We start from the raw sequence: 26,961 nt of genomic DNA, 5'->3' as shown, positions 1-26,961 counted from the left end.
TTTTGATAAACGTCGTCCTTATTAGGACTTCTTTTAGAAAAGTTGGGGGAGGGGAGATCCTTTTATTTGACATGACGAAATGAGACCCAAGTCACTAAGGGATTAACACAGAAAGCCAGGCCTGGCAGAACAGGGTGATTAATCCGTTCTACCTTGGAGTTAGGCAGACATAGTTCTTTCCTCCCTGGACAAGTGATGTTACTCCTCTACACCTTAGCTTTGTCCTCTGCAAAATGTCGGTAACACCTTACAAAGATTAAATGACATGATCTCCATCAAGTGCTTCACAGTCTGCTTGGTCCACAGGAAGAAACCAGTGGTGGTGACAGTGATGGTGAAGGTGGTAGGTGGTGACGTTGGTGGAGGTGGGGGGTGACAGTGATAGTGGGAGTCGGAGGTGATGACAATGGTGACACGTAGTGGTGATAGAGGCGGTGATAGTGGTAGTGGTGGCTAAAATAGACTTTGGAAGGAAAGGAGTGGGAACAATAATAACTGCTACTTAGCTTACTATTGTTGGGACAATTTGAAGGGGACAGTGAATGCAAGTAGAATTCCATTTAAAACTTGGGGGAGATGGCACTGATAAGATACTCTTGGATTATGAAATTTTTGCTTTGGGCACAGTGAAGTGAAATTCAGTCTCTTTTTTATTTTATCAGGGTTCTTTAAAGTCAGAATTTCATAACTGCAGTTTAATTAATTACCCTAACATGTGAAAAGAGATCTCATACTTTGAATTCTATACTTGATCAAAGACTGAATGCTACAGTCATGTAATTTCTGTTAAATGTTAAATTGTAGAAAGCAGATCATATCACTAACAAATTTCAATTCCTGTAGAGTAATTGGCTGGCCTTTCTGTGCTCGGTTGATATTAAGAAGTGTTCTAGGAATCCATGCAAACCAATATATCTAGGGACACAAAACCCAGAATGTACAAGTCAAGTTGTCTAACTAGGCAATGAGTAAGAGAGCATACCATGGTAACGAGCATCACATCAGGTGACCAGGAACCAGGAGCAACATGGCTGTGTTGGTGGGAACACTCACCTGGTTGCAATAATGTTTGATGAGGTTAAACACAAAGCCACGATCCATGAGTGACAGAAGGTCATATAAGAAGAAAGCCAGGCTGATGTTGATTTTTTCTGCTTGTTCATTTTCCTTAAAAACAAACATACAAACACCCAAATTTTGTGGCAAACCCTGGTCATAAACTCCCAGGTCCCTGGTGGGAAAGTTGGGAGAGGCAGTTCCTATTTTTACAGACAGTGTTTCTCTGGGAAATACTGGGCCAAAGCAGGTATCTCTGCAAAATTGTAGCAAATATAATTTAGAACTTAACTGATGCCATGAGTGTTCGGTTGAATCAAGAAATTCTTTATCTACTGTTAATACTTAGGTACATCTCCTTCCAGTCTTCTTTACTACACGCATATTTATATGTATCTAATTGACCTCATTCACTATATACAATGATGGGTCCTGGATTTTTTCATTCAACATTACCTTATGATCATTTTCTTACATTCTAGTTTCTCATATTTCTCCATATGGCTCTACCATAATTTATTTGATCCTGATAACTATTTTGGCAAAACTAACTTGAAATGTATTCATTATATTCAATGAGACAGATTCTTAACTTGAAAGGATTGTTGCAGAAAGTCAAATCAGAATAAAATAATCCATTTTTCACCTAAGGATTTTTTTCCCTTCAATTAGACAGTATCTCCAGCCTAAGGGAGGTCATAGTCATACATAGTAGAGCGAACTCTTGTATGAATTGAGGTCAAGGTTTTGTTTTTATTATTTCACAGTGCTCATATTTATGAGGGATTTTACAGCACTTCAGAGCAATCAGGGATTCACTTTTTTGTGGTCATGTCTTTTATTCTCTGAATGATAAATCAATTTTCTCTGACACTATTAAAAATATGACTTGAAAATATTTTCCTCTTGTTATGATGTGCAATTTTCAAATCCAGGCCAAGCTGAGCAGCCACTGGCCTGGGTAGAGACCTGATAAAGCAGTTTCCACAGGATCACTGAATAGCAAATCCTCGAGCGCTCAGCGTCCTCTGCATCAGCCATTCCTGGGTAGTTTAAGTAACTATCTGAAAATTCTTGGTTTTACAGCCAGCTATGTGATTTTGGAAAATTTGTTTACTTCACTGTACCTCATTTTTTATGCCTGCCAAAATGGAGATACAATTGTTGGTCTCACAAAGTTTGCCACAAGAAATAACCAAATGGAAATCTTCCCATGAGCACTTGGTACTATACAAATCCTTCACAATGATAAAGATATTAATAATGATCCTGCTGCCTCAAATTTTATAGTTACCTTTAAAATTTTTGTTCTGTTTCACTTTATATATATTTTCACTTTCTATTTTGAAATAATTTAAAACTTATAGAAAAGGTACAAAAATAATAAGAAAGAATTGTATGCCCTTAGCCAGATTCACCAATACTTGACATTTTGCTATGTTAGCTTTATCATTCTCCCCATATATACATTTTTTTTTCCTGAACCATTCGAGAGTAGGGTGCAAATATCGTGCCCATGGACCCCACAATACTGCAGGGTATATTTCCTAAGAACAAGAATATTCTCTCTCATCTCCACATTGATACAATAATAATTTAAACTACTGTAATTCCATATCGCAATTTCTTTATCGTAATCCCCCTTCCCCATCCCAAAATCCCCTCCAGTATAAGACACAGGATTTAGTTGTCATGTATAATTGGTTATGTTTAAATTGCTGTTTTAAGATGATGCTTATTTTTCTCTGATTTTGAAAATAATATATGCTCAAGGTGAAAAATTTAGAAAGTAAAATAACAGTTACCTTTGTTGGTTTTACTAAAAGGGCTGCAATCTCTGAGGTGACCACATTAACAATAGTAGTTATGTCATCTTTGAAACGGTCGGAAAAACGAGTCCTCCGAAAATTGTCCCGTTTGTCCACGGTGTGTACATACTGGGCCATACTTTTCACCTACAGAGGGGATGGGGGAAATGTCAACATGGAAATTGGTGACCTGCTTGTACACTGTAGAAAAGGGGAAAAGACTAGAAGAAAAGCTCATTAACAATAGACTTTCTAATGCTTTATCTGTGCTGATGGTTGCCCAAGCAGGCTCAGGACTAAAAAAATGCTCCTGACACACAAGTGGTTACCATGGTGGCAGGAGGTGGGAAGGGTGTCCTCTTCTTGACCCCAAGTCAGGGGCTTCCTTCGTGCTGCTGACAAAGCCAGGGAGCTTAATTCTTTAGCTACCGTGTCATAGGACTCCCCTTTCTCTCAACAGCCTACGTCCGGGAAGGCAGACCTAGGCTGGGCTCCCAGACTCACTTAGCCCTCAGTCTATCAGAGCACACAACACATCACAGAAAAAGAACAGTTTATGATACTGTTTTGGATGTGAACTGAAGTCATTTCTGTCCCTGAAACTACAGTCAGGAGAAATGAGGATAAATGATCCTCCCATCTTGTTTTCAAGTTGAAACGGGAGCACAGTTTTTCCAGAAACAATTCTATAGTATGTGAGCTGGAAACTTAACCACTATTTGGAACATTGCCTCTGGGAGAAATTATGCTTTGAATTCTATAAGACTAACTTGTTTTACATTTATATTTATATTAATATATATATATATATATTTAAATATATTTATGTATTTAATATATTTATGATACATGTATTAAAATAAAAAGCTGTGTGTCAATTGTTGATTGTGTTATGACTGGTGTACCACCAGCTCAATGCGTAGGCACAATTTTCAGTCAAGATCATGCTTATTTTTTGGATTTCTTCCTCGGGCCAGGAAATGCATGGGTCCAAACTACTCCCTTTGATATAGTCTGAGGTTACGTCTTGTCCTGGTTGGAAGTTGCTTGGAACTATTAGGTCTGATGGGAAACACTGGCAGTTCCTATGGTTGGGTGCCTACCCTCCGAAGTCATTTTCAGGGACGTGTCCAGGCTAGTCAGAGACTTGCCGCAAAAAGAAATGGCCCTGAAAGCTAAACTTCCCACATTTGCCTGAAAGTGACCCCCTAGGTCAGAACTTGAAGAAGAGGCGACAAAGACAGTTGTATGGGAAGAAATGACCTCTACTTCCAAGTGCTATATGGAAGAAGTTTTCTGCACTAACAACAGATTTCTATTTCTAAGAATGAATGACTGGAAATTTTCATCAGCACTGACACAAGCAGATGAGAGAGAGAGAGAGAGAGGAGATAGATTAAGAAAAGAAAAACAGACAGATAGGCTTTACGTGTTTCATGTTTTAAGATAAAGCTATAAGCTGTGGTCAGCTTGGGGAAGAGCTAAGAACATAAAATCCGGAAGAACATAAAGGCCGGTATAAGAACCATACTTTCTCTTCACTGTAGAGCATCCTTCTTGGTTCAGGACATGCAGATGTGTCTTTAGCCCATAGAGTCTCATACCCTTGGTGAGAGGACCTGAATGAGGGTGGGAACTGGACCCCATTTTTGTCTGACAAAAATGTCTCTCATGCTAACAAAGGACCTAGGAAGACAAAGCCTCTTTGTTTGGGGCTACCCTAATCCTGATTCTCTGCTGGCTTACCTACCCCGCACCAGGCTTTTAGAACTCACTGTTGTATTCAGCTCCTGCCTGCTGGGTTTGGCCATCCTACAACCACATCAATAATTCTCACAATACTGTACTTGCAACTAATGGCCTCTTTCCAGACTGTCAGCAACTTGCCAGCTACTGATCCAATGTCCTTTGGATCTCCAGAGAGGGGCACCAAGTAAAAATCTTAGAGGATGCTTGGCCCATTATTTGTAGGGTGGGGAAGGCAGGAAAGTATTTTCCCCCATATTGGCCTTTGTGACCCACTCAAAGCAGGGGCACCTCTAAAGAACCCCTTGGTACAGAACTTCATGTCGTGAGTAAATTAGGTCATCCATTTACCTCTGGATCCCCACAGTCTGGCTCAGCCATTTCTAGAAGCACAGGGATGTATTCATTAGCGAGTATGAAATTCACCCAAGAACTGTGTTCAACACCTGCAATGCTAAAGTGGTGGTTCATTACTGCTTTGGCATTAACACAACTGAAACGTATTAAACTGTCCAGGGTGTTGGCACAGCCCGAGGAGGCTGTCTTTCTTTTCAAGCTTCTTAGTGGGGAAAAAAAAGAAAGAAACTGTTTTGGTTTTGAAACAACTTCCTGGGCATCTGTAGAGCAAACGCACACACAATGCATGCAGGACAGGGTGCCCTGTCTGAGCCTGAGATCAATTTCCTTGCACAGCTCTGGCTGAGGCTGATAGTTTCCATTTGCCTCCACTTCAGCCCTTAGGTAGGTCCATTTCTTGCCCTTTTCCATCTATCTCTGGACCTTGGAAGCTGATCTCCATGGACTATATCTCTCAGGCCTCCTTGTCTTTGGGTTTCTGCTTGGAGCTGGCCATGGAGGCATCAGCCGGGGATCAGTGGGTAGGAGGAGGGTGAGGTCCTGGTACTTACCCACTCCTGCCCTCATTTTTGTCACAGTCTGGTCCTGCAGTGACCACGTTTCTCTAAGACTCCAGCTCCTGTCATGGGGACCCTCTCCTCGGCCGCAGCTTTCTTTAGGCCTCAGTTACTCTGCTCCCTACCCTTGCTTTTCCAGAGCTAGGGCAGAGAAAGGCTTCCTGCACTTGCTGCTCCCTGGTGCCTCACCAACCCATATCTGCTCCTGTGACCTTGAGTGAACCTTGGGCAGAGTCCCTCTGATAAATGCTTTTCAGGCCACCCCTTTGAGTGAGGCCCACACTGTTCAGCCAGGACCCTGACAGACTTAGGTACTCACATGCAGAGCCCTGGGTGGCCAGTGTCGTGGGTGACCTGCATGTTGAGCAAGCCCCTCCATGTGCTCAGATCTGCAAGAGCTTTCTTTCCAACTAGCACATCTGTTTACCATAAGAGACTCCTAGCGGGAAGGATGACTATCTGCGTTAGCTTTTGCTTTCTCTCCTGGGCACACGAGGTCCTAGTAAATACACGTACAAGATCAAAAGCAACTTTCAGCTTTTCCATGGTTCTTAGCTCCCTGCAGTGAGGGGCAGCAAAACAGTACTGATGAAGCTTTGGGTGGACCTGGAGATTCCTCCTTCCACCCTTCCTGCAACCCATCTATAAATGGGGGAATGACAGAGAACTCCTGCCTGCAGGCTGTTTGAGGAGTAAACAAGATCATGCTTAAAATGGTGGCTGGCATGAACAAAGTAAGATGTACAGTTCCTTTTAGATGTTAGTATTTTTCCATTTTCAGGGATGCCAACTATTAGTGGAATTATAGGAAGGACAGAGTCATCATTACACCTGCAGTGAATGCAAACATGCCTTCAAAAGAGAGCTCTCGGAAGCCACGTGGAGCCATTAGGCCCAGCCATGCTGAGTTCGTTGTGATCAGGAATAGAACAATAATACTGCATGTGGTCAATCAGTCAGGCGAAGGAAATGTTTTTTAACTTTGAGCTTCCAAGGAGAGGCAAACATGGCAGAGGAATAAACTGGGACTCAAGTGTGGCAGAATTGAGGCTCTGGCCCCCACTGGCTGAGAGGGCTGGGCTAACCCCTACTTAGCCTTGGTGTCCCATGTGTGCACTGGGGATAACTTCTCAGGGTAATTCTCTCACTGGCTTCACTGATGTTTCAAGGATATATTAAGGAGCCCCTAACACTGCTCCCAGAACCCTCACATGGCAGAGTTTGAGAATCACCATCCTAGGGGTTTGGTTCTCCAGTCTAACAACTGCTGTGCTTATAATACATAACTATTAAATGACATCTAAGAATGATTAGATGTATTGTGTGTGTACATAGGTGTGCATGTGTGAGAGTAAATGATAGAGATACTGCTTTCCTTTGGGACTTTGTTCTATGAAGTTCTACAATATCTCATAGTTTTTTATTCTTACCTTCTTAAAAATTTGTAATACGACAGGTGGACTTGGTTTAAGATTATCTGTATGCATTATCTATAGGTGGTTTATGACCCGAGTGAATCTTCATGGAGAAACTTGATGGTGGGTGGGATGGATAAATAGAAGCAGGAAGTACAGGGCATGGAGTGTTGGTTTTGCTATTTCCCATGCCTCAAGAAAGTTTTATGGCCAGTCCATTGGCTGCCAGAGCATAGAACTCCCGGGTCACTGCTAACGCTGTTGCTCCAAGACTCGTAAGCTGCAGCTACCCGTTTCATCACTTGGCTTTTAGAATGCAAAGTGCCCGTGCTGGCTAGGTATAAAGACGCTTAGGTCTGTTTAGGCCTCACAGAACAGAGGTGGCATGGACTAGCGGATCTTCAGTGCGCTTAGAAGTCACCTGGGAACACAGGTTAGGTGCATGGCTGGCTTCGCCCCTCCTCACTGCATTTAGTAGTTCTGCTGGATTTTTGCTAAGCACCGTCAGGGGATTCTGGTGCAGAGATTTGAGACTGTACTTTGAAAAGACTCCTCTCTAGCAAAACCTTTCTTAAGCGAGGGGTTGGAACTTGGTGAAAATCTAAGGGATTTGAATCCTAGATGTTTCTGTGGCCTGGGCCTGACTTCTTCTGAACGACATTGCATATCACTTCCCACACTCCCCCCAGTGTGTGTTTTATTTCTGTTTCCTTTGACCCCCTTGTTCTCTATGTCCTATTGTTCAGTCTTATTCTCTTTTTCTTAGGCTTGAATGTGCATACATAAGCTAGCTCTCAGGTGAAAATCCTACCATCTCTTTAAAAAAAAAAAAAAAAAATCACTGACTGTCACAGGGGAAAGAACCCAGTAAATAGAAAGGTAACTTTATCTCAACCCACTCCTACCCTAATTCTCCTGATTGGATGTACATTTTTGTGTAGTTGTTGTCTGTGCTTTTATACCTTTTTCACTTAACATTGTATCACAGTGCATCTCCAGTTATCAACATTGACAAAACAGTTATTCTTATTGGCTTTATGGTAAAAGCTTTTCATTTCCAGTAATACTTAAACAAAATGTAGGTATTGCTATTATTCTATTTTAAATTTAGTGAAAATGGCTGTACTTTTGCTTTTATGCTAGAGAATTGATAGGTGTTGTGAGGTAAACAGATCTACAAGTTTCTTTTTTTTCTCCAACAAACATTAGTTGATGCTTTTATGATACCAAGCCATGTGCTAGGGCTAGGGATAGGATAGTGAAGAAGATACCCAAATCCTAGAAATCTAATAGGAAAGACAGAAAAGCAATTACAAATTGTGGTAAGTGTGAGAAAGGAAATAAAGTGCCAGAAGGGTGTTTAAAAAGAGAATAATAGAGTGGAAGACATGTTACAGTATAAGGTGGTTGGACAAGGCCTCTTGGACGTGGTGACATTTATGTTGAAACCTAAAGAAAAGACCCCCGAAAAGTGTGTGCATGGGGTGGGGATGAAAGGTCGGGAGGGGAGAGAGAATCTGAAAAAGCCTCTGAGGCTGAAAAGGTCTTGGCCTCTTCAAAGAACCCAAAGGGGAACAATGTAGCTGAATGAGGGGGAGGGATATGGCATGAGACGAGGTTAGAGATGGAGGTAAACAGAATTCCACCAGGGCTTTGGAGGCCATGACAAAAATGTGTGCTTTATCTCCAGCAGTCTAAAAATCACTGAAGGGTTTTAAAAAGGACAGTGACATTATCTGTTTAATATTGGGAGCCCTCTGCAGAATGGATAGGCTAGGGCAAATATGAATGCAGGCAGGAGAACGAGGAAGTTATCGCGAGAGGCACCTGAGAGGTGATGGTGGCTGGACCAGGTGGCCGGTGGTGAAGATGGTGAAAAGTGACAGGTTGGAGATGGATTTTCAAGGCAGAATCAACACAATTTGGTGGAAGGTGGGTGGAGGAGTGAAGGAGAATTAGATTTTAAGGAATGATCCCAGCTTTTCAGAGGGAGCAACTCAGTGGATAAAATGTCCATTCCTAACATGGGCCATTTCACTGCCTTTCTGCAATCGGCTTTTCATGTCCTATTGAGCCGAGAGGTAAATATGCAAGAATCTCACCAGAAGCTCGAAGAAGAACCAGGCATACTTGAAGACAGTCTCTCTCACCATGCCAGTGCTGACCACCATCTGCAGGGCAAGCTCCTCGTGAAAATGCTAGACAACAGACACAAAAAACATTAAGTTCCTGTAATGACCGTCTGTAAGGACAAATGCTTTATATACTAACACCTCTTTTCTTTTTTGGCCACTTGTAATCACTTATTAGTTACTGACGCATGTGTCCTAGATGTGCTAGACCACAGGTGGATGGCAAAGCCAGTGCTGAAATAACCGGAGACTGGAGGACATTTCAGGTAGGTAGGAGGACGTTGGTGATGGTATCGTACAGGAGGGCTGGGTTTGAAGGACTCAGCATGGGCGTGAGTCTGTATCCTGGGGCAACAGTCAGAACGAGGACTGTCTGTGCATTTCCTCTCAGATCCTGTGACCATGTGCAAGCCATTCGTCTCTTTGCCCTCAGTTTTCTCATCCTTAAAATCTGTTGGTGAGAAAGCTAAAACTATTTGAACACCCCAATACCACATCCTAGGGTATTGGCTGATGTGGCAGATGAGTTCTAAATTCAACACCTAAAACAAAAATTGATGATAGCGAAGATTGCCCTGACCAACCCTTAAGTTATCCATAATGTACAGTATGCATACAACCCAATTTACTAATGCTTATGCACATTAAAATTTGAGAGTTACTCAGCTAAGCTAAAAGGAGACAAATGGAAAATCTATGTGCAGATGTCTGGGTATTCTAACTATTGACATCTCCACTGGGTACTGGTGATGAATGGACAATGCTGAAGCTTATTCTGCCAGGTGAGTGAAACCTTTGTAATCTTAATACACGTTAACACATTTATTTGCTGTTGGGAGTCTTAAATGAAGCTCTGCCAGCTGGGAGAGGCGAGAAGCTGAGTGTTAACTTAGCAGGTGTTCTAAGAGTGCACACGATGTAACCTGGCTGCACACAGGTCTTCTCCCTGTAGGAAAGACACGCGCCACCAGCTTCAAAGATAACCTCTGGAAAATAGGTCAGTTTGACTGCCAGAGTCTTATGGCAAGAAGAGATTAGAGAAGGATAAACTGCTTCTTAAAGTAATTTATGCTGCTTACTGGGCAACATTATTACAAGAACACATTGCTCTGGAGGTTACAGAAAATAGCCAACCAGCTCTGCGTGCAGGAAAACACACTGGCTAAGCATCGCTCTGAAATGAAATGATTTTCTTCTGGTCTTTGAAATGACCAGAAACCAAGTTAGAACAAAGCAATTGCAAAGCCAAATATGACTGTGCCCAGAAGTCAGGCTCTGTCTGAAGGTAGTCAGGCTGTAGGCAAATCATGGTTTTAAAAAGGAAAATGGCACCTATAATCAGTCACTGCAAAGCTCACAGCTAAGTTGTAGAGTAAGTGAGAATTATTTTCAGCACCTAGCTGTACCTTCTTTCCCTTCTTTCACAGTTAACTCCTGGTTCTTCTCCCCAGATTTTCAGTGCTTGAGTTGCTGCAGTCTGCAGCCCTGGAAGGGCGTCCCCAAGCTTGATCTTTCCCTCACTCAGTCCAAAGTCAGCTATGCTGGGGTTCATTCCTTCCTTGCCTATACATTTCCTTCAATATACATTTCCCTATGGAATCAGCTGTTGCAAATGCCTTCCATTGTAACAGGAATCTTGAAAGACACTCAAGACCTTAACGTAAGCAGCTGCTATAAAGTTGAGACTCTTGGGTTCCTGGCAGAGAAGAAAACTTGAACCAGACAGTTTCCCCCTTACCCCACCCCTTAGACCACACAGGCCATGACTATGATTGGACAATTTTGTTAATATAAGGAGTTCTAATGAGCAGTCTGACCGTTAGTAAGGTCTCTGAACTCATAAGTAAGGCTGATTAGAATTATGAGGATGCTTTTCATATTCCTTTGATATAGGCAGTATTGTAATAAATGATACCTAATTATTTGTTTCCAGCTCACCTTCTACCAAAAAAGAAATTAACGCAGTGATTCTCCAAGTGTTGTCCCTGGACCAGCATCATCTGGGGGCTTATTGGAAATGTAAACTCTTGGGCCCCACTTCAGATCTGCTGAATCAAAACGCTGGGAGTCGGGTCCACCAATCAGTTTTAACAAACCACCCAGGTATTTCTGATGCATGGCAATTTGGAGAACCACTGAGTTAACAGGTAATTATATGGTCAAAAAAATGGGGGATGAGAGACAGGGCCTGCAAAATGTGTGCGTGTGTGCGTGTGTGTGGCGGGAAGCAGACGCAGGCCGATTATCCTCATGCTGCCCTGCTCAGTACCTTTTTGCTGGCTGGCCTTGGGGCTCCGGTCGCACACGGAGCATCATTATTGTTACAGCAATAGTAAGACATCCGGTTGCGATCAGCAATCTGAAACACACAAACCATGACTCAACAGTCCACTGACAGTGGTTAACTGGAAAGATGAGACAGCAGCCTGGAAACCACATCCTCAGAACTCATTTTTAATAAGCTTCCTACTTTTTTTCTGGTTACAAAGGTAAAACAATTGTCATAAATAAATATAAAACAAGACAAAGAAGGTCAAATTACGCCTAATGCTACTTGCTCCTGAGATAACCACTCAACCGTTTGGTGTGTAGTAACCTCTCGTTGAAACCTAGGTTAAGTACCAGGGGATGCTTAAGAGTCCCTTCAGCATTCAGTCTGTGACTTTATTGGGAGAGCAGAGAAAAAGCGTGTGGGAACAGAGCCCCTCTGTGGGGTAGTACGGTACTGTACCTAGCCTCCGAGACTCGGTATTTAAGAAATTGTCAAAAACCACTTCGGCCTAAATATTCTCCCCTCACTACAAAACCGTTAGAAAATTCTTAACTCAGTCTACATAGAAATTTAATATTTTTACTTTAATTAAAGAAACCATTATGATCCAGGTTGTTGATGATAACTGCAGACCACTTGTCCCTTGGACGATTAATCAGCAAAGTATATTGCTTAAAGGGATCTTAAATATGAGATTGAACCATGGTGTGTTGGCAAGTGTTTAACAACCAGTTCACTGGGGAGGGGCTCACTTATACCATTGGCCAATTTCTGTGCTGTAACTGTTTCCATCATGGCTGATTTTAAGGTAACGTGACATCACTGGATACAATGTCGAGAAGGGATATGCAGTAGCAAACGGTTATATAGTATTGCCACCGGACAGATACAATAGGCAAAAATAACCTCAAGAACATAGATAATAGGAAAATGTCATAGAATAATTAGGAAGGGATAAGTTTGAGTACCAACTTTTTAAAGTGGAATAATTTAGATGTACGGATAAGTGCAAAGGTGGTACAGAAAGTTCCAGTACACCCTTTGCCCAGCTTCCCTTAATGTTAATATTTTATACAACTATGATATGTTTGTCGAGACTCAGAAATGAACACTGGCACATTACTGTCAACTAAACTACAGACTTTAAACAGATTCCAGCAGCTTGTCCACTAATGTCCTGTTTCTGTTCCAAGATACAATTCAGGATACCCCATTGCATTTAGGTTACCTTTGTTTGTACTATAACTTAATTGCTAGTTCATATAATTTATTTTTTAATGTCTGTGTTTAACAACTGGTTCAAAAAATTCTGCTAATTGAACAATCAGCTCTTAGGAACTGGTACGAGCCATCTCCAGTGCCTCCCTCGGTTTATTTTGTGAGTCAAAAAGGGCAGAATATGAACAATTTCTTAAGGTGCAAACTATACATCGTCAGCATCTCTGGGGGTGGGGAGGGGAGGGTGTGGATCCAGTGCTTTTCAAAGATGCATAGATGATAATGTTGAGTTCAGCCAGGGTTCAGAACCTCAGCAGAGATGAGGACAAGGCCCAGGGCAAGAACTGGCTTGCCCATGACCACATGGCTGGCTGGTGTCAGAGTCGACCCACCCCTGGTGTCCTGATTCCCTTTCTTACAACAGACTGTCTCAAGTGGGTGGATTTTGTATGGGAAACTGTCAAAACCCAGAGAGTCTGATTTATCTTCATCAGGGGAAATGATAGGACTCTAAAAGCTTAGCCACTTTGAGGCCACAGGTAACTAGAAAGAAATTTCAGACTAAGAATTCATGGTAGATTTGTGAAAAAAACAAAACAAAACATTGAATCATACACTTTAAAAGCGGTGAATTTTATGGTATGTGAATTACTTCATGATCTCTAAAATTTCAAATGACATTATACAAAATACATGACCAGTACTCCTCAAAATTGTCAAGGTCATCAAAAACAAGGGAAGTCTAAGAAACTGTCACAACCAAGCGGAGCCTAAGGAGACATGACTACAAAATATAATATGGTATTCTGGAACAGAAAAAGGGTATTAGGGGAAAACTGAGAAAATATGAATAAATATGAAATTAAGTTAATAATAATAATAATATATCAATATTGGTTTATTAACTGTGACAAAAGTACTATATAATGGAAAATATCAGTAACAGGGAAACTGGGTATGTGGTAGACAAAAACATTCTGTACTATATTCACAATAATTCTATAACTCTAAAACTGCTATAAAATAAAAAAGTTTATCTAGAAAAGCCAAAGAATCCATGGCAGAAAAAAAGTATAGGGCAAGTCACCAACCCTTTCAGGATTTTAGTTTTTATTTGTTTATAAAATTTGGCTTTGCTCTTTGGGATTATTATATGGGATAATCAATCTATGGATGTTAATGAGTGCAAAAGACAGACATGAAAAAATGAAATAAAATAAAAAATGCCTTTCTAGGAGTCAAAAAAAGTTAAAGATGATTCTTTTCTTTGGAAATAAAATTCATGAGACTTCGTCACTCCCTGTGGCTAAACCATCTATCCCCTATAAACATCCTACCACAGCTAACTAACTGCGCAGATCCTCAAAACACCAGTCTTGTCTCTGCATCTTTCAGAATGGCCTCAATCACTTCTAAAGAAAAGAACATTCATAACCCTAAAGCTAAGCACTAAAGCATTTGACCAACACAGTGAGCAGCAGCAGTGTTTGATGTTGTGTTGTTTCTCTAAGTGTTAAAGCCCACGTCACTTTCCAGGGTTTGACGTTATCCTTACCTTTGAAGACATGATGTTCTTAACTTCCTCGTCTGCTGCAGAGTGTGTCCCCACGAGGTCTGGGTTACTGCTGCTCATCACCCGGGCCTGCAGCAGCTTCGAACTCACAGCGGCAGCAGATGTGCGTCCATATGTGTGGTAGCGAGGGTCAGGGAGGGCAGCGGGGCCACCTGCACCCCACCAGGTACAGACATGTCAACAGAAAGGAGGTCAGAGTCACTTACTGGGCTTGAGAAGGAACCGAAGAGGGATAGGATAGATCGTGGAATGCAAAGGTACTAGGTTAGGTCTTGGAATAGGCCTTGGAATTAGGGTTTTCTTATCAAATGCCTAGGGGAGCCCAGGGAGGCAATGTTTTGGAGAGAAGTAGATAGGGTGTAAGGCAGTAAGGAGTGGTGAGGACTGCGGCAAACTGGAAACACACGCCTCCTCCAAAGGCAGGGGCTGCTACTCAGCTCCAGCCTCTTATTGCCATGGGGAAGTAGCCTCCAGGGTTGCCAGAGCTTCTGATTTCTCAAGACAAGCCGGAAATGTGGATACATTTTACTAATATGTAAATAATGACAACTTTAAAAGTGGTACAGTAAGATTTTCTGAGATTTAAGAATCCAAGGAATCATCTGAACCTTATGAGGATAAGTACATACTATATATTGGTGTTTTCCACCTTTAAGTATTTATATGTCTTCAAAAGGGATTATGTGAGTCTATGGTATATTACCAGTATTTTAAAAAATGCAATAAAAGTTGCTGGTTTACTAGAATTGAGGCTGCATGGACTAATAAAAATGCCAAGTTTCTTTGTTAGGACCTGAAACTTTGTGAACTTGTTGATGCTACTTCTTATATCATGCTGACCAAAAGTTCTGTTTGATTATTACCTATGTAAATAATGAAGAGTGGAGAAATGGATTATTATTATTTCAAAAGTTTAGTTTGAGGGAAATGAGAGAAGGGATTTATTTTTTCATAATGAAAAATTTAGGACCCACTGCTTATCATTACTGTTGAATATATATATTATTTTTCTTATTGTTATTATCCTAAAATCCTAGGCATCTGTTGCCATTTCTCCATATTTTGAAAAAGAGATCCTATTAAGAAGCCCAAATTGGTAGTTACAAAATAGTCATGGTGACATAAAGTATAGGGAATATTGTCAGTAATATGGTAATAACTATGTAGTGCCAGGTGGGTACTAGACTAGTCAGGGGGATCACTTAAATCATATAGATGTCTAACCACTATGCTGTACACCTGAAATTAATATAAAATAATATTAAATGTCAACTGTAATTAAAAAATTTAAAACGGGAGCGAAAAGGTGAAGGGGAATAAGAGGTTCAAATTTCCAGGTATAAAACAAATAAGTCATGGGGATGTAATGTACAGCATGGGGAATATAGTCAATAATATTGTGAGCGTGGTACATTGTCAGATGGTTGCTGGACTTAACGGTGACTGCTCCTTTAGGTATATAAATGTTGAATAACTATGGTGTACACCTGAAACTAATATAATATCGTATGTTAGCTATATATTAAAGACAATTGTTTAGAAAAGAGATCCTAACGGAATCAGAAAATCCCAACTGGGTAAAGACCAATGAGGGATTATCAAACAGGCAGGAAAAACAAGTGCTTAGAGTAGAAAAAGGAGGAACGAGGCAGAAAGAAAGCAAGAGAGAAACATCTAGACATAAACTTTTCACTTTAACATTCCCGTTAGTTCTGCGTCATTCTGAAAAATAAAATGTAACTTTCGGGCTTTTTATTTTAACCGGAATTCCGCGGCCCTGAGGTGGGTTGCGGATGCCCTGCCCAGCAGCCTCCCGCCCTGGAGGCCACGCTACCTGACTTGGGCAGGTCTCTCTGCAGCTCGGGCAGCCGGAAGACGTAGTGCACATAGGAGGCCAGCAGGCAGTTCCGCCCGTGCTGGTCCTTGCCCAGGTCCTTGCTGTTGTGCAGACTGTTGGCGATGGCCACCACGGACTCGAAGGCAAACTGTGAGAAGTTGGCTGAGGAACCAAGATAAAAACGGGCAGCTTCACAGTCAGTCCTTAATAACCCGAGGTGGAATGTTCTCGGGGGCAGTGACAAGGTGTCCTGACTGCTGACCAAAGGAACTAGGCTGGTCAAGATGACGGCCTAGGGCAGGACGAGGGTTTTAGGCAGCTCCAGCGTGCCGGCTCTGCTGACTGCCAGTGACTTCACATGTCCTCCCTCATCTTCCTCCTCCTGCCAGAACTGCGGTTTTTCATGACAAAGATGTGAGGCTATTCAGACATCCTCTCCTCTCTAAACCATGTTGTGAACGGGTTCTACCCTGTTTCCCCGAAAATAAGACCTAGTGGGATAATCAGTTCTAATGCGTCTTTTGTAGCAAAAATTAATATAAGACCCAGTATTATATTATACATTATATCACGTCATATCATATCACATCACATCACATCACATCACATCACATCACATCACATCACATCACATCACATCACATCACATCATATCATATACCTGGTCTAATATTATAGTAAAATGAGAGCAGGTCTTATATTATTTTTTGCTCCAAAAGATGCATTAGAGCTGATTGTCTGGCTAGGTCTTATTTTCGGGAAAACACAGTACTTAGTGAGATCTGCAGAGACATCGTCACCATCACCTGGGAGCCTGTTAGAAATGCACAATCTCAGGCCCCTCCCCACAGCCCCTGAGTCAGAATCTGCACTTTAAGATGCCCAGGTGATTCTCATGCCCACTATGGTTTGAGATGCACTGTTGCAGAACACAGACTCTGTACTGGTGTACAGATTGATCTAAAAATGTATGTGTATTATGTCCGTCTCTACAGTGGACCTTTGCAAAGGATTGATTTACCACATACACTCTCTTGTTCTGGAGCTTCAGCACTCCACAGTTTGGCTCTACCCTGTTTATCCAACCGTGGACCCTTTTCTGCTCAAATTCAACTTCCTTTAACATGAGGCTCTGAACGTATCGTCCCCATCACATGTCTGCTGTTTCTGTGATTTTGCTCATGCTGTTGTCCTCACCTAGAAAGCCATCCTTGCTCCCACCCATCAGTTCACACCAACACTTCGGTGGTTGACACAATCCCATCCCCTCCACAAAGCCTCTGACCCCACTCAATACAGGCTTAAGCGACACCAAATCACAAGGTTTTCTGGCTGTTTCTGGTGGTAAATCCTATGTCTCTGAGCAGGCTGGAAGCCCGGCTGGGGCAAAGTACTTTCTGGTCTCCCCACTGTGCCTTCCACAGTGCCTGACACAAACAGGTCTGAATAAATGCTTCTACTCCAGATGCCTCTACTCAGTCTTCCTGTCCCGACACCCTGTTGTCTCCACGACAAGGTGGCAACTTGCTGAGGAGAGGCTCAAAATGTGTGAATGAACACTTTGTCTACTACACAAGTCTGTATTAAATAGCTGAGACATACAGAGCAGTGTGACACATATGTGGGAGGCATAGAAAGAAATCTAGGGAGAGTAGAGGTCACCACTCTGCTGGAATCTAGCTAGAAAGGTGACCGCTACACATGTGAAATGTTAGCTAGCCTACAATATAGGATGCCTTCTCTGTGGAAACCACAAAAGATGCATCCTAGGATACAATGCAAATCCAGGGATAAAGAAGACACACTCTTCTCTGGCTCTGAAAGCCAACGAGTTCAGCATGCAGCCCCCCCCCCCCCCGCCCCCCACCAGGTTACTCATCTTCCATAGCCCAATTGTGCTATTTACGCCTTTCCTGGCGCTCCCCTGCTTTTCTGTTTCTCACTTTTGCCATGCTCATTTAACTGTCCACATTTTGGCTGCTTTCCCTCTACCCCTCCTTCAAGGCCATCTCAAACATTGTCTTCTTCCCAGGGGCCTCCTTCATCCTCCCAGATGAATGTTTTCATGTCCCCCAACCCAATGTAGCTATGTCCTTTTGAGGACACTTGTCCTCTGCTGCGGCTCATCACCATATTGCCAGTCCTCTGAGGTCAAACACGCTCTCGATTATTACTGTGGAGCATATGACGGTTAGCAGTCCTGGGAGCACAAATGGTACCCAAGAGACATCTGCTGAACTCGCAAGCACAGAGTGATACAAGCCCAGCTCGAAAGAGTGTCAGACAAAATGCCCTACAGAAGCCTGTCTGCCTCTGCTGGAGTCAGGAGAACCAAGGAACCCCCGTCTTACACGACATTATTTCCAAAGGAAGCGTCACACATTGTATTTGGTATTGATTTGTTAAAAGGCGAGCACTTAAAATATACTGGAAGACAGAAAAGCAGATGACTGGTTGCCAGAGGCTGAGGGGAGGGGTGAATGGGGAGTAACTGCTAAGAAGTATGGAGTTTCCTTTGGGGCTGATGAAAACGTTGTGGAATCAGGTAGCAGTGATGGTTGCACACCTTGTCAATATATTAAAAACCACTGAATCATACACTTTTGTGAATTTTACGGTATGTGCCTTATATCTCAATGTAAAAAACTGATTACATTGCATTTCAATTGAGAGAGTTTCTTTCCTTCCGTTTAACACGAGTTGTCCTCTTCTTTAAAACATTATATTTCCTTGTTGGTCAAGAAAACAAAAATATCTTAGAAGTAAAAGAAACCCATCAACGACCAGGAATGGAATTTGAAAGGTTGCCTCTAATCATTCAATACATTTATTTTAAAAGTGATAATTTTAAGTATTCTATCACTTTTTTTTTATAACATCCAGAAAGTCTCAAAAAAAAAAAAAAAATAGCACTGGACTTGGCCTCCCTTGGACTCACATCATGACCAGAAGGGAAGATTACACGGCCCCTGCTCCCAGGATTTCTGGAAAACCGTGTTTCCTAACACCAGGCACGGCCGGCCTCCTCCCAGCCCCACAGGCTCCTACCTGTCTGGCCAGCAATGACCATGGGCTGCACGGACAGCTGGAAGAGCTTGTCCAGCACCAGGTGCAGGAAGAGCACGAGGGGCTCCAGGCGGGAGGAGTTGAGGCAGATGATGCTGAGCTTCAGCTCGTGCTCCAGTGCCGTCTCGGTGATCTTCTGATCCAGCACGCGGATGGGGAAGGTCACCTGGCTCTCCAGGGAGTGGCAGAGGGTGAAGAACTTCTCCAGGTGGTTGTCCTGGGAAGGCAGACAGCAGGCCTCATGGGTCTTAGCCCATCAACGTTCACCAGTGACTTCATAACCACAATCAGATAGCTCCTTATAGGCAGAACCTCTTATCCAATGTTTCAGACCAGAAGTTCTAAGACACGGACGTTTTACAACAAGGTTACTGACTGCTTTGTAGAGTGGGATGCACAAAAGTGAACATCCCAGTAATTTCTCACTGAAGAAAATAATTTGGACTCTGACGTATTCTGTGAGCCGAGGCAAGCACACCGGGTAAGCAAATACAGGCCAAAAAGGGGTCTACGCAGAGGCAAAACTCAAACAGTGGCAGGAAAAGGAGGGACTGTAGAAGTGAAAAAAAGAAAGGCTGGTGAAATGGCAGAATTACAGAGGGAAATAAGATACGATGGGAAATGAGATAGAATGGAAAATTACAGACGGAAATGAGACAGAGGCTTCAAATGAAGGTTCCCCACAATTTCTCAGCCAACAGTGCAGGTACTGGGTTCCTTCAGTTAAGTGTTCAACCTTTTTATAAGTTCTTTACATTTGAACAACAAATACAACCTGAACAGGCTTATAAGAACCAAAGGTTATTTTGTTTTAGCCACGCACGAAGATTTTCATTGATCTTTTCACTGGACTGTCCTTAGGGGTCTCTCTACCGAGGCCCATCCTCATTATCAGTCCTCTGGCTCTGATGTGAAGTGCACCTTGATGGTTCTTACCTGGGTGTGAACAGAAGAAACAGCTTGTACTTCAATATTAAATACTCCCTTATGTCCTTCAGCCCACTTAATGGGAGGATTCTGTACAGGGACTTTCTGAGTTAAAGAAAAGAAAAAAGATTAGCAATTCAATCCCTTTTTCTGATTACTAATAAGCAGAGCGAAGCAACTTGACTGTAAGTGTCGGGGTTATACAAATAGTAAACTCCCCAGAAAACTAATATAACTGGACTTGGAATTAGGAGCCCTGGGTTCAAGTCCAGTTCTGTACTGAACTAGTCATTTTTACTTTGACAAGTCAATTAAACTTTCTGGGCCTTTGTTTTCTCATGTTGAAATGAGGGATTTGAACTGAGCAATCTGTCTTTAAGCTTTTAACCGGCATTAATAATTCTTGATTCCAGGAATTGAAATAAAGTCATATGACAGCGATGTCCTCATTCATCAGGAATGTCAGGACAAAGTGTATCTTTACACAACATAAAACTTTAATGCTTTTGAGCGCCTGCAATTACTTTCTCTTTTAACAAAATGTTTCCAAGTAGCCATCCTGCTTTAATTATTTAAAATGACTCTTTTATACCATTTATGTTATCAATAGCTCTGGAGTCCTTGGAGACCATTCTTGCCTTAAATTCCCTTGGAATTGTCTTCCTCTAGAGACATCTGACAGTGTTGGGTGAGGAGGGCATCGCTTGGCACAGCCATGTGAATGTGGATTTTGTGTCTCTTGCATTTTGATGGAAGGAAGTATGCTGTATTTGCAGGGGTAGGAGGTATGCATGGGGTGGCAAGCCTTTGGAACTCTCTAAGACAGAGTCATAAACTGGGGTCCAAAGCTGGATCCAGCCCAGCAATAAGTTCTGTTTGGCCCAGTGTTGGAAACGTTTTGAATTAGTTGCCAACATTTAAAAGTCAGAAAATTTCACACGAAAGCCTGTTTTTCTAATTCTTTTGAGAACTGGAAGAAGATATGAAGACATTGGGCTTGCATCCCAGAATGGCACTGATCTGTGGAGCGAAGGAGCAGCTGTGACCTGAGATGAACAATCTCCAGCATGAACAAATTCCACCAGGACCTGGCACTCAGTAACGAGTCGAACTCCTGAGGACAGCAGAGTCTGCCGTCTATGAGCTAAAGTAGCACTGCCCACTAAGAATACAAGATCAGCCACACACGTCATATAAAATTTTCTAGTAGCCCCATTTCAAAAATTAAAAAGGAACATAGGATAATAATTTTAATCCTATGTTTCATGTAACCCAATATCGCCTAAAGATTACTGTTTCAATATGTAATCAATATAGAAATTATGAATGGTATATTTTACATTCTTTTTTCTCTACCAAGCCTTTGAAACCCAGTTTGTATTTTATAGTGACAGCACATTTTCCGTTTGGAGTAACCATATTTTAATAGCCACATGTGGCTAATAGCACTCTCTTGGACAGTAGAGGTCTAAAGGATTTTAGGAGCAACTGAGGGTTTATCAATAAAGATAGCTTAGGGTAAGTAGGAAAAAGAAACTAATATTTACTTAAGCACAGAGTTTGCTGCTTGATATGCATTATCTCATTTAACGCCCACCCACAGCAACCTTATAGGCAGGTATGGGCTAGATTTCATCTTTGAGATGCAGAGAGAGTAAGCAATTTGCCTATACGATACAGCTAGGGAGTGGCAGAATCTGGATTTTGGATCAAAGTTTCTTTGTCTCTAAAACTCAGGTTTGTCTACAGCATTAAGAAGCTAAGCTGAAGGCTCTAAGAGATTGGAATGCAGCTTGATGGTGCAAAGGTGGTTTTGAGGGCACCAGAAGGGACTGTGTGTCCAAATCATAAAGAGTAATCAGGGAATGTCTGTGAATGCATTCTGGTTAACATCAGGTGGTTCTGCGGAGAGCAGTTTTGGTCTAAATCCAGGCACAGTCCTGTAGCCCAGGGCAAAGAAAGCTTCTCTCTCCAGAGAAAAAAGGAAACAAGAGAAAAACAGAATAGCCTGGGGATGGGGAATGGGTAGTCAGAGTAGGTAAGAGAGTTGACTGTAAAGCTTGGAACTAAATTCAAATTCCCGGGAATTCTTCAATTTGAAAACTGCAAGGAAAATAAAAGATATGAAGGGAACTCTATAGATTAAAAGAGTCTTAAAAGACATGCCAACCAATAGCAATGTATGGACCTTATTTGGATCCTCATTCAAACAAGCAACTGAAAATAAAAATATGACGTAATAAGATAATTGGAAATTTAAACACTGACTGGATATTTGAAGATATTAAGGAATTACTAATTTTAAGGCGTAACAATGGTATTGTGATTGTTTAGAAAAAGAGCCCTTATCTTTTTAGATACATAGTAAAATATTTATAAATGAAATGATATGATATCTGGGACTTGCTTCAAAATAATACTCATTGGTGTAAATCTATACCAACTAGACTGAGAAGATGAGAGCTGGTGCTGGTGCGGTCCATGGCTCTTTTGTAATGTTTTGCAGAACAGCCCAAGGGTCACTGTCTTTCGCTGATGTGCAAACAGCAACCAAGGCTAAACTGCAACATGGGGGCACACACAACCCACACAAGGGACACATCTGCAGCACCCAGCTCAGGTGACCAGGGAGACTGTGCATCTGGGCCCCACAGGACACCTACTACATAAGGCCACTCCACCAATACCAATTCATAGACACAAACACAGGGATGCAGCCAACATGGGGAAACAAGGAAACATGTCCCAAATGAAAGAACAGAACAAAGCTCCAGAAAAAGAACTAAACAAAATGGAGACAGGCAATCTTCCAGATGCAGAATTCAAAACACTGGTTATAAGTATGCTCAGTGATCTCAGGGAGAACTTCAACAAAAAGATAGGAAACATAAAAATGGAGGCAGAAAAACATAAAAAGGAATCAGTCAGAAATGAAGAATATTAATAACTGAAATGAAGAATATATTAGAGGAATCAACAGTTGATTAGATGAAGCAGTGCAATTTGGAAGATAAGGTAGCAGAAAACACTCAATCAGAACAGCGAAAAGGAAAAATATCCAAAAAAATGAGGAGATTTTTAAGGGGCCTTTAGGACAACATCAAACATACCAACATTCACATCATAGGGGTACCAGAAGGAGAAAAGAGAGAGCAAGGAATTGAAAACCTATTTCAAGAAATAATGACAGAAAACTCCCTTAACCTGGCAAAGGAAATAGACATACAAGCCCAGGAAGGGCAGAGAGCCCCAAACAAGATGAGCCCCAAAATACATCATAATCAAAATGCAAAAGGTTAAAGACAAAGAGAGAACCTTAAAAGCAGCAAGAGAAAAGCAGTTAGTTACCTACAAGGGAGCTCCCATAAGACTGTCAAGTTATTTCTCAACAAAAACTTTGCAGGCCAGATGAGATTGGTATGAAATATTCAAAGTGATGAAAAGTAAGGACCTACAACCAAAATTACTCTACCTAGCAAATCTATCATTTAGAATTGAAGGACAGATAAAGAGCTTCCCAGGCAAGAAAAAGCTATAGGAGCTCATCATCATCAAACCAGTATTACAAGAAATGTTGAAGGGACTTCTTTAAAAAAAAAGATAAAAAATATGAGTAATAAAATGGCAACAACGACATACCTATCAACAATTACATTAAATCAAAATGGATTAAATGCTCCAATCAAAAGACATAGTATGGCTAAATGGATAAGAAAACTAGACTCTTACAGATGCTGCCTACAACGGACTCACTTCAGATAGAAAGACACACCTGAAAGTAAAGTGATGTTAAAAGATATTTCATGAAAATGAAAAAATGAAAAAAAAAAAGCTGGCATTACCAATACTTATACCAAACAAACTAGACTTTAAAATAAAGGCTATAACAAGAAACAAAGGAAGACTCAGTAATCCCATTTCTGGGTATTTATCTGAACAAACCCAAAACACTACTTTGAACAGACATGTGCATCCACATGTTCACTGCAGCATTAGTTACAATAGCCAAAATATGGGGGCAGCCTGGATGTCCATCAATGAATGAAGGGATAAATGGAATATATTCAGCCATAAAAATGAATGAAATCTTGCCATTTGCAACAACATGGATGGACCTAGAGGGTGTTAGGCTGAGTGCAATAATTCAGACAGAGGAAGACAAATGCCATATGATTTCACTTATATGCGGACTCTAAAGAACAAAATTAATGAACAAACAAACTCATAGATACAGAAAACATTTTGAGGGTTGCCAGATTGGGGGTGGGGGGTGTTGAAGGGATGGGTGAAAAAGGGGAAGGGATTAAGAAGTGAAAATTGGTAGCTACAAAATAGTCATATGAATGTAAAGTAAAACATAGGGAATATAGTCAATAATATTGTAATAACTATGTATAGTGCTAGACAGGTACAGGACTTATCAGGGTGATCACTTAGCAAGTTATATAAATGTCTAATCACCATGTTGTATACCTGAAACTAATATTGTATGTCAACTGTAATTGAAAAACACACACAAAAAAACAACAACAACAGGCAATGCAGGACACAAGAGGAGGGAAGACTGTTGGTACTGGGATAGTTAGAAGAATGCAAGCCCAACTATCCACTTGCGGACTATGACAATTGACCCAGAAGAGAAACTGGTGAAATCTGGCCTCGGAACCTTATATAAGGATTGTGCCAACAGCAGCTGTTATCACAAGTGGTCTCTATTTGCCACCCCTTTCACAGTATATTATTCTATGAATCCCTTCGTTGTAGATAATGCAAGGTAATGCTGCCTCAGGTGCAGGTTGCATTTACTAAACATTTTGAATTGGTGACATCTAAATGAATGAGTTTTCACAGCCAGCTATTTTTCCCATCCTATCAGAACCATGTGCTCTCAGAAAACACCATGTGCTGACAGATGATTGTTCCCAAAACCATGCCGACCATCCTTGGTCATGTTTAAGGAACAGGGAAGTGGATCTGGAAAGGGGGTCCAAAACCATGGCCGGACAAGAAACAGCTGATTGCCAGCTTGCTGGTTACCTCTGCAGAATGCATGGAGTAGTTGGGTGGCAGCTTTTCCAAGGCAACTGGCAGACAGTAGGATCCAGTTTGAAGACGTTCATTTAAGAGAACTGGCAGCCACTGAAACAGATGACGTAAAGAATAAAGTGGTATTTATTACAGCATATAATTCCGGCAATTTATCTAGCTCACAATGATCAAATGCAACTAACCGATGATTAGATATTGACCAGGACTCTTTTTGGCAGTAATTTATGTCAAGTTCTTTGCATGTTAAATTCTCTGAGAGCTCCTGAGATGGTAATATCAATGATTTACTGCTTTCAGAGCCAAGGTAGTAGCATTTTTCTTGAAAGCCAATGTTTGTGTGTGTCTGAACAACATCAATGTTTATTTTAACGTTTATATTTTTAAAAGAAATAACTTTTTTCTCCTTGGAGGAAAAAAAAAGCTAGTTTTATATGTGAAGCACATATATAAAATTTGAAAATAATGGATTTTGCAATGCTTTTTTTAAAAAAATAAATGAGTGTCTTTCAATATCTATCACCCACTAGCCTTCCGTTTCTGAAATCTGTAATTTGCTAAGTCCTGTCTGTTCTTTGCTAGAATCTGGTTTGGCACATTCTGCTACTTCTGACAGGAAAAAAGTAAGTGACTAGAATTTAGTTGTTTATCTCTGCAGGGACCTTGGATGCACCAAGAACGACAGTGTGAACTAGCAAGTTGAAAACGACTCACTGAATATCCGAGGAGACTTTCTACCGAGGCCCCTTGCTTCTGCTGACAGCTGATATGATAGAAGGTGAACAGGAGGTGGTGATTTACTGTGAGCTTAGCAGGGAGCTTAATTTTCACTTCTTCATAGAAGTCAGGAGACCTGTTTCAAAAGCACATGATACACAAATAACTTTTAGCCAGAATAATGACTTCTCTGACTATAAATTGTAACGTGACGGACCTTTCTCCTCAGAATTTGCCTGCTTCACGTTTTGCTTTATATTTTACATCATTCTGCTCCTAAGCTGGAAGTCCTTGAGAGCAAGCTGTGTCACGAGATACACTTCACATACATAAGAGTGCTCACAAACTAAAGGCTTTGTTGGGGGGTGGGACTGCTGCACACAATGGAAAAATCCAACAACTTAATTTGGAAAAGGGATGAGGGGCAGAGTCCTGCTGTGACCTCCTTTTCTACCTCTAGCCAAAGAACAGAGAGAAGCACATCAAAGGATTTTGGAGAAACAAATGAATGATGCAGGAAGGAGAAGAAACCTGATTTGACTGAATTACGAAGTCCCAGACACTTTACCAAGGGCTTCATGTACATTACTCATTTATTTCTCATCCCAACCCAGGAACATAAGTTCAGAGGCAAACTTAAATGGGTCAAGGTTTTCAGGCCAGGATCCAGCCCAAGTCTGTCTGGCCCTGTACAGATTCCCCTCCCCTACCTGTGAAATGTGAATAATAGTTTAGACATTATGTTGCAACTCAATTTATCCACATGATAATGAGTATTCCATTTCCCCTTTGGTCAAATTAAATTTTCTTATAGTAGGTAATGGTGCAAGTGTGGAACGGTGTGTAGAAGACAAAGAGACAGAAAAAGGAGAGCTGGATTTTGTTTCTAGCCCCCTCCAGCATCTCAAAGCCGAGTTAGGAAATGTATTTGTTTATTGAACACCATAAAACCTCTCTGTATCATACTAGAATAGAGGGCTGCAGAAAAGTGAAAACAATATTAGGTTCTTGAAGATACCGTGTTTCCCTGAAAATAAGACCTAGCTGCACAATCAGTTCTAATGTGTCTTTTGGAGCAGAACTTAATATAAGATCCGGTATTGTATTATATTATATTGTATTATATTACATTACATTATATTAAAAACCCAGTCTTATATTATAGTAAAATAAGACCGGATCTTATAATAATTTTTGCTCCAAAAGACACATTAGAGCTGATGATCTGGCTAGG

At 41.3% G+C, this 26,961-nt stretch overlaps 1 protein-coding gene across 4 annotated transcripts in view; it reads right to left on the bottom strand.

Annotated features, from left to right (window-relative positions):
• DOCK8 (dedicator of cytokinesis 8) overlaps nucleotides 1-26,961 on the bottom strand; it is a 193,513-nt gene that overhangs the window by 49,732 nt on the left and 116,820 nt on the right. For all 4 annotated transcript variants that reach the window (XM_019730243.3, XM_019730266.3, XM_019730259.3 and 1 more), the window contains 10 exons: nucleotides 25,725-25,863; nucleotides 25,002-25,103; nucleotides 19,974-20,069; nucleotides 19,020-19,254; nucleotides 15,969-16,133; nucleotides 14,117-14,286; nucleotides 11,341-11,430; nucleotides 9,042-9,137; nucleotides 2,862-3,011; nucleotides 1,054-1,167 (listed from right to left, as the gene is read on the bottom strand). In XM_019730243.3, coding sequence (XP_019585802.1) covers nucleotides 1,054-1,167; nucleotides 2,862-3,011; nucleotides 9,042-9,137; nucleotides 11,341-11,430; nucleotides 14,117-14,286; nucleotides 15,969-16,133; nucleotides 19,020-19,254; nucleotides 19,974-20,069; nucleotides 25,002-25,103; nucleotides 25,725-25,863 — 1,357 coding nt within the window. The remainder of the gene's footprint in view (nucleotides 1-1,053; nucleotides 1,168-2,861; nucleotides 3,012-9,041; nucleotides 9,138-11,340; nucleotides 11,431-14,116; nucleotides 14,287-15,968; nucleotides 16,134-19,019; nucleotides 19,255-19,973; nucleotides 20,070-25,001; nucleotides 25,104-25,724; nucleotides 25,864-26,961) is intronic.

Source organism: Rhinolophus sinicus, chromosome 16 (assembly GCF_057876585.1).
Source record: "Rhinolophus sinicus isolate RSI-liver-muscle chromosome 16, RSI-T2T, whole genome shotgun sequence".
NCBI lineage: Eukaryota > Metazoa > Chordata > Mammalia > Chiroptera > Rhinolophidae > Rhinolophus > Rhinolophus sinicus.
The sequence above is the reverse complement of the archived record's forward strand: the minus strand, read 5'-3'. Positions and strand labels throughout refer to the sequence as shown.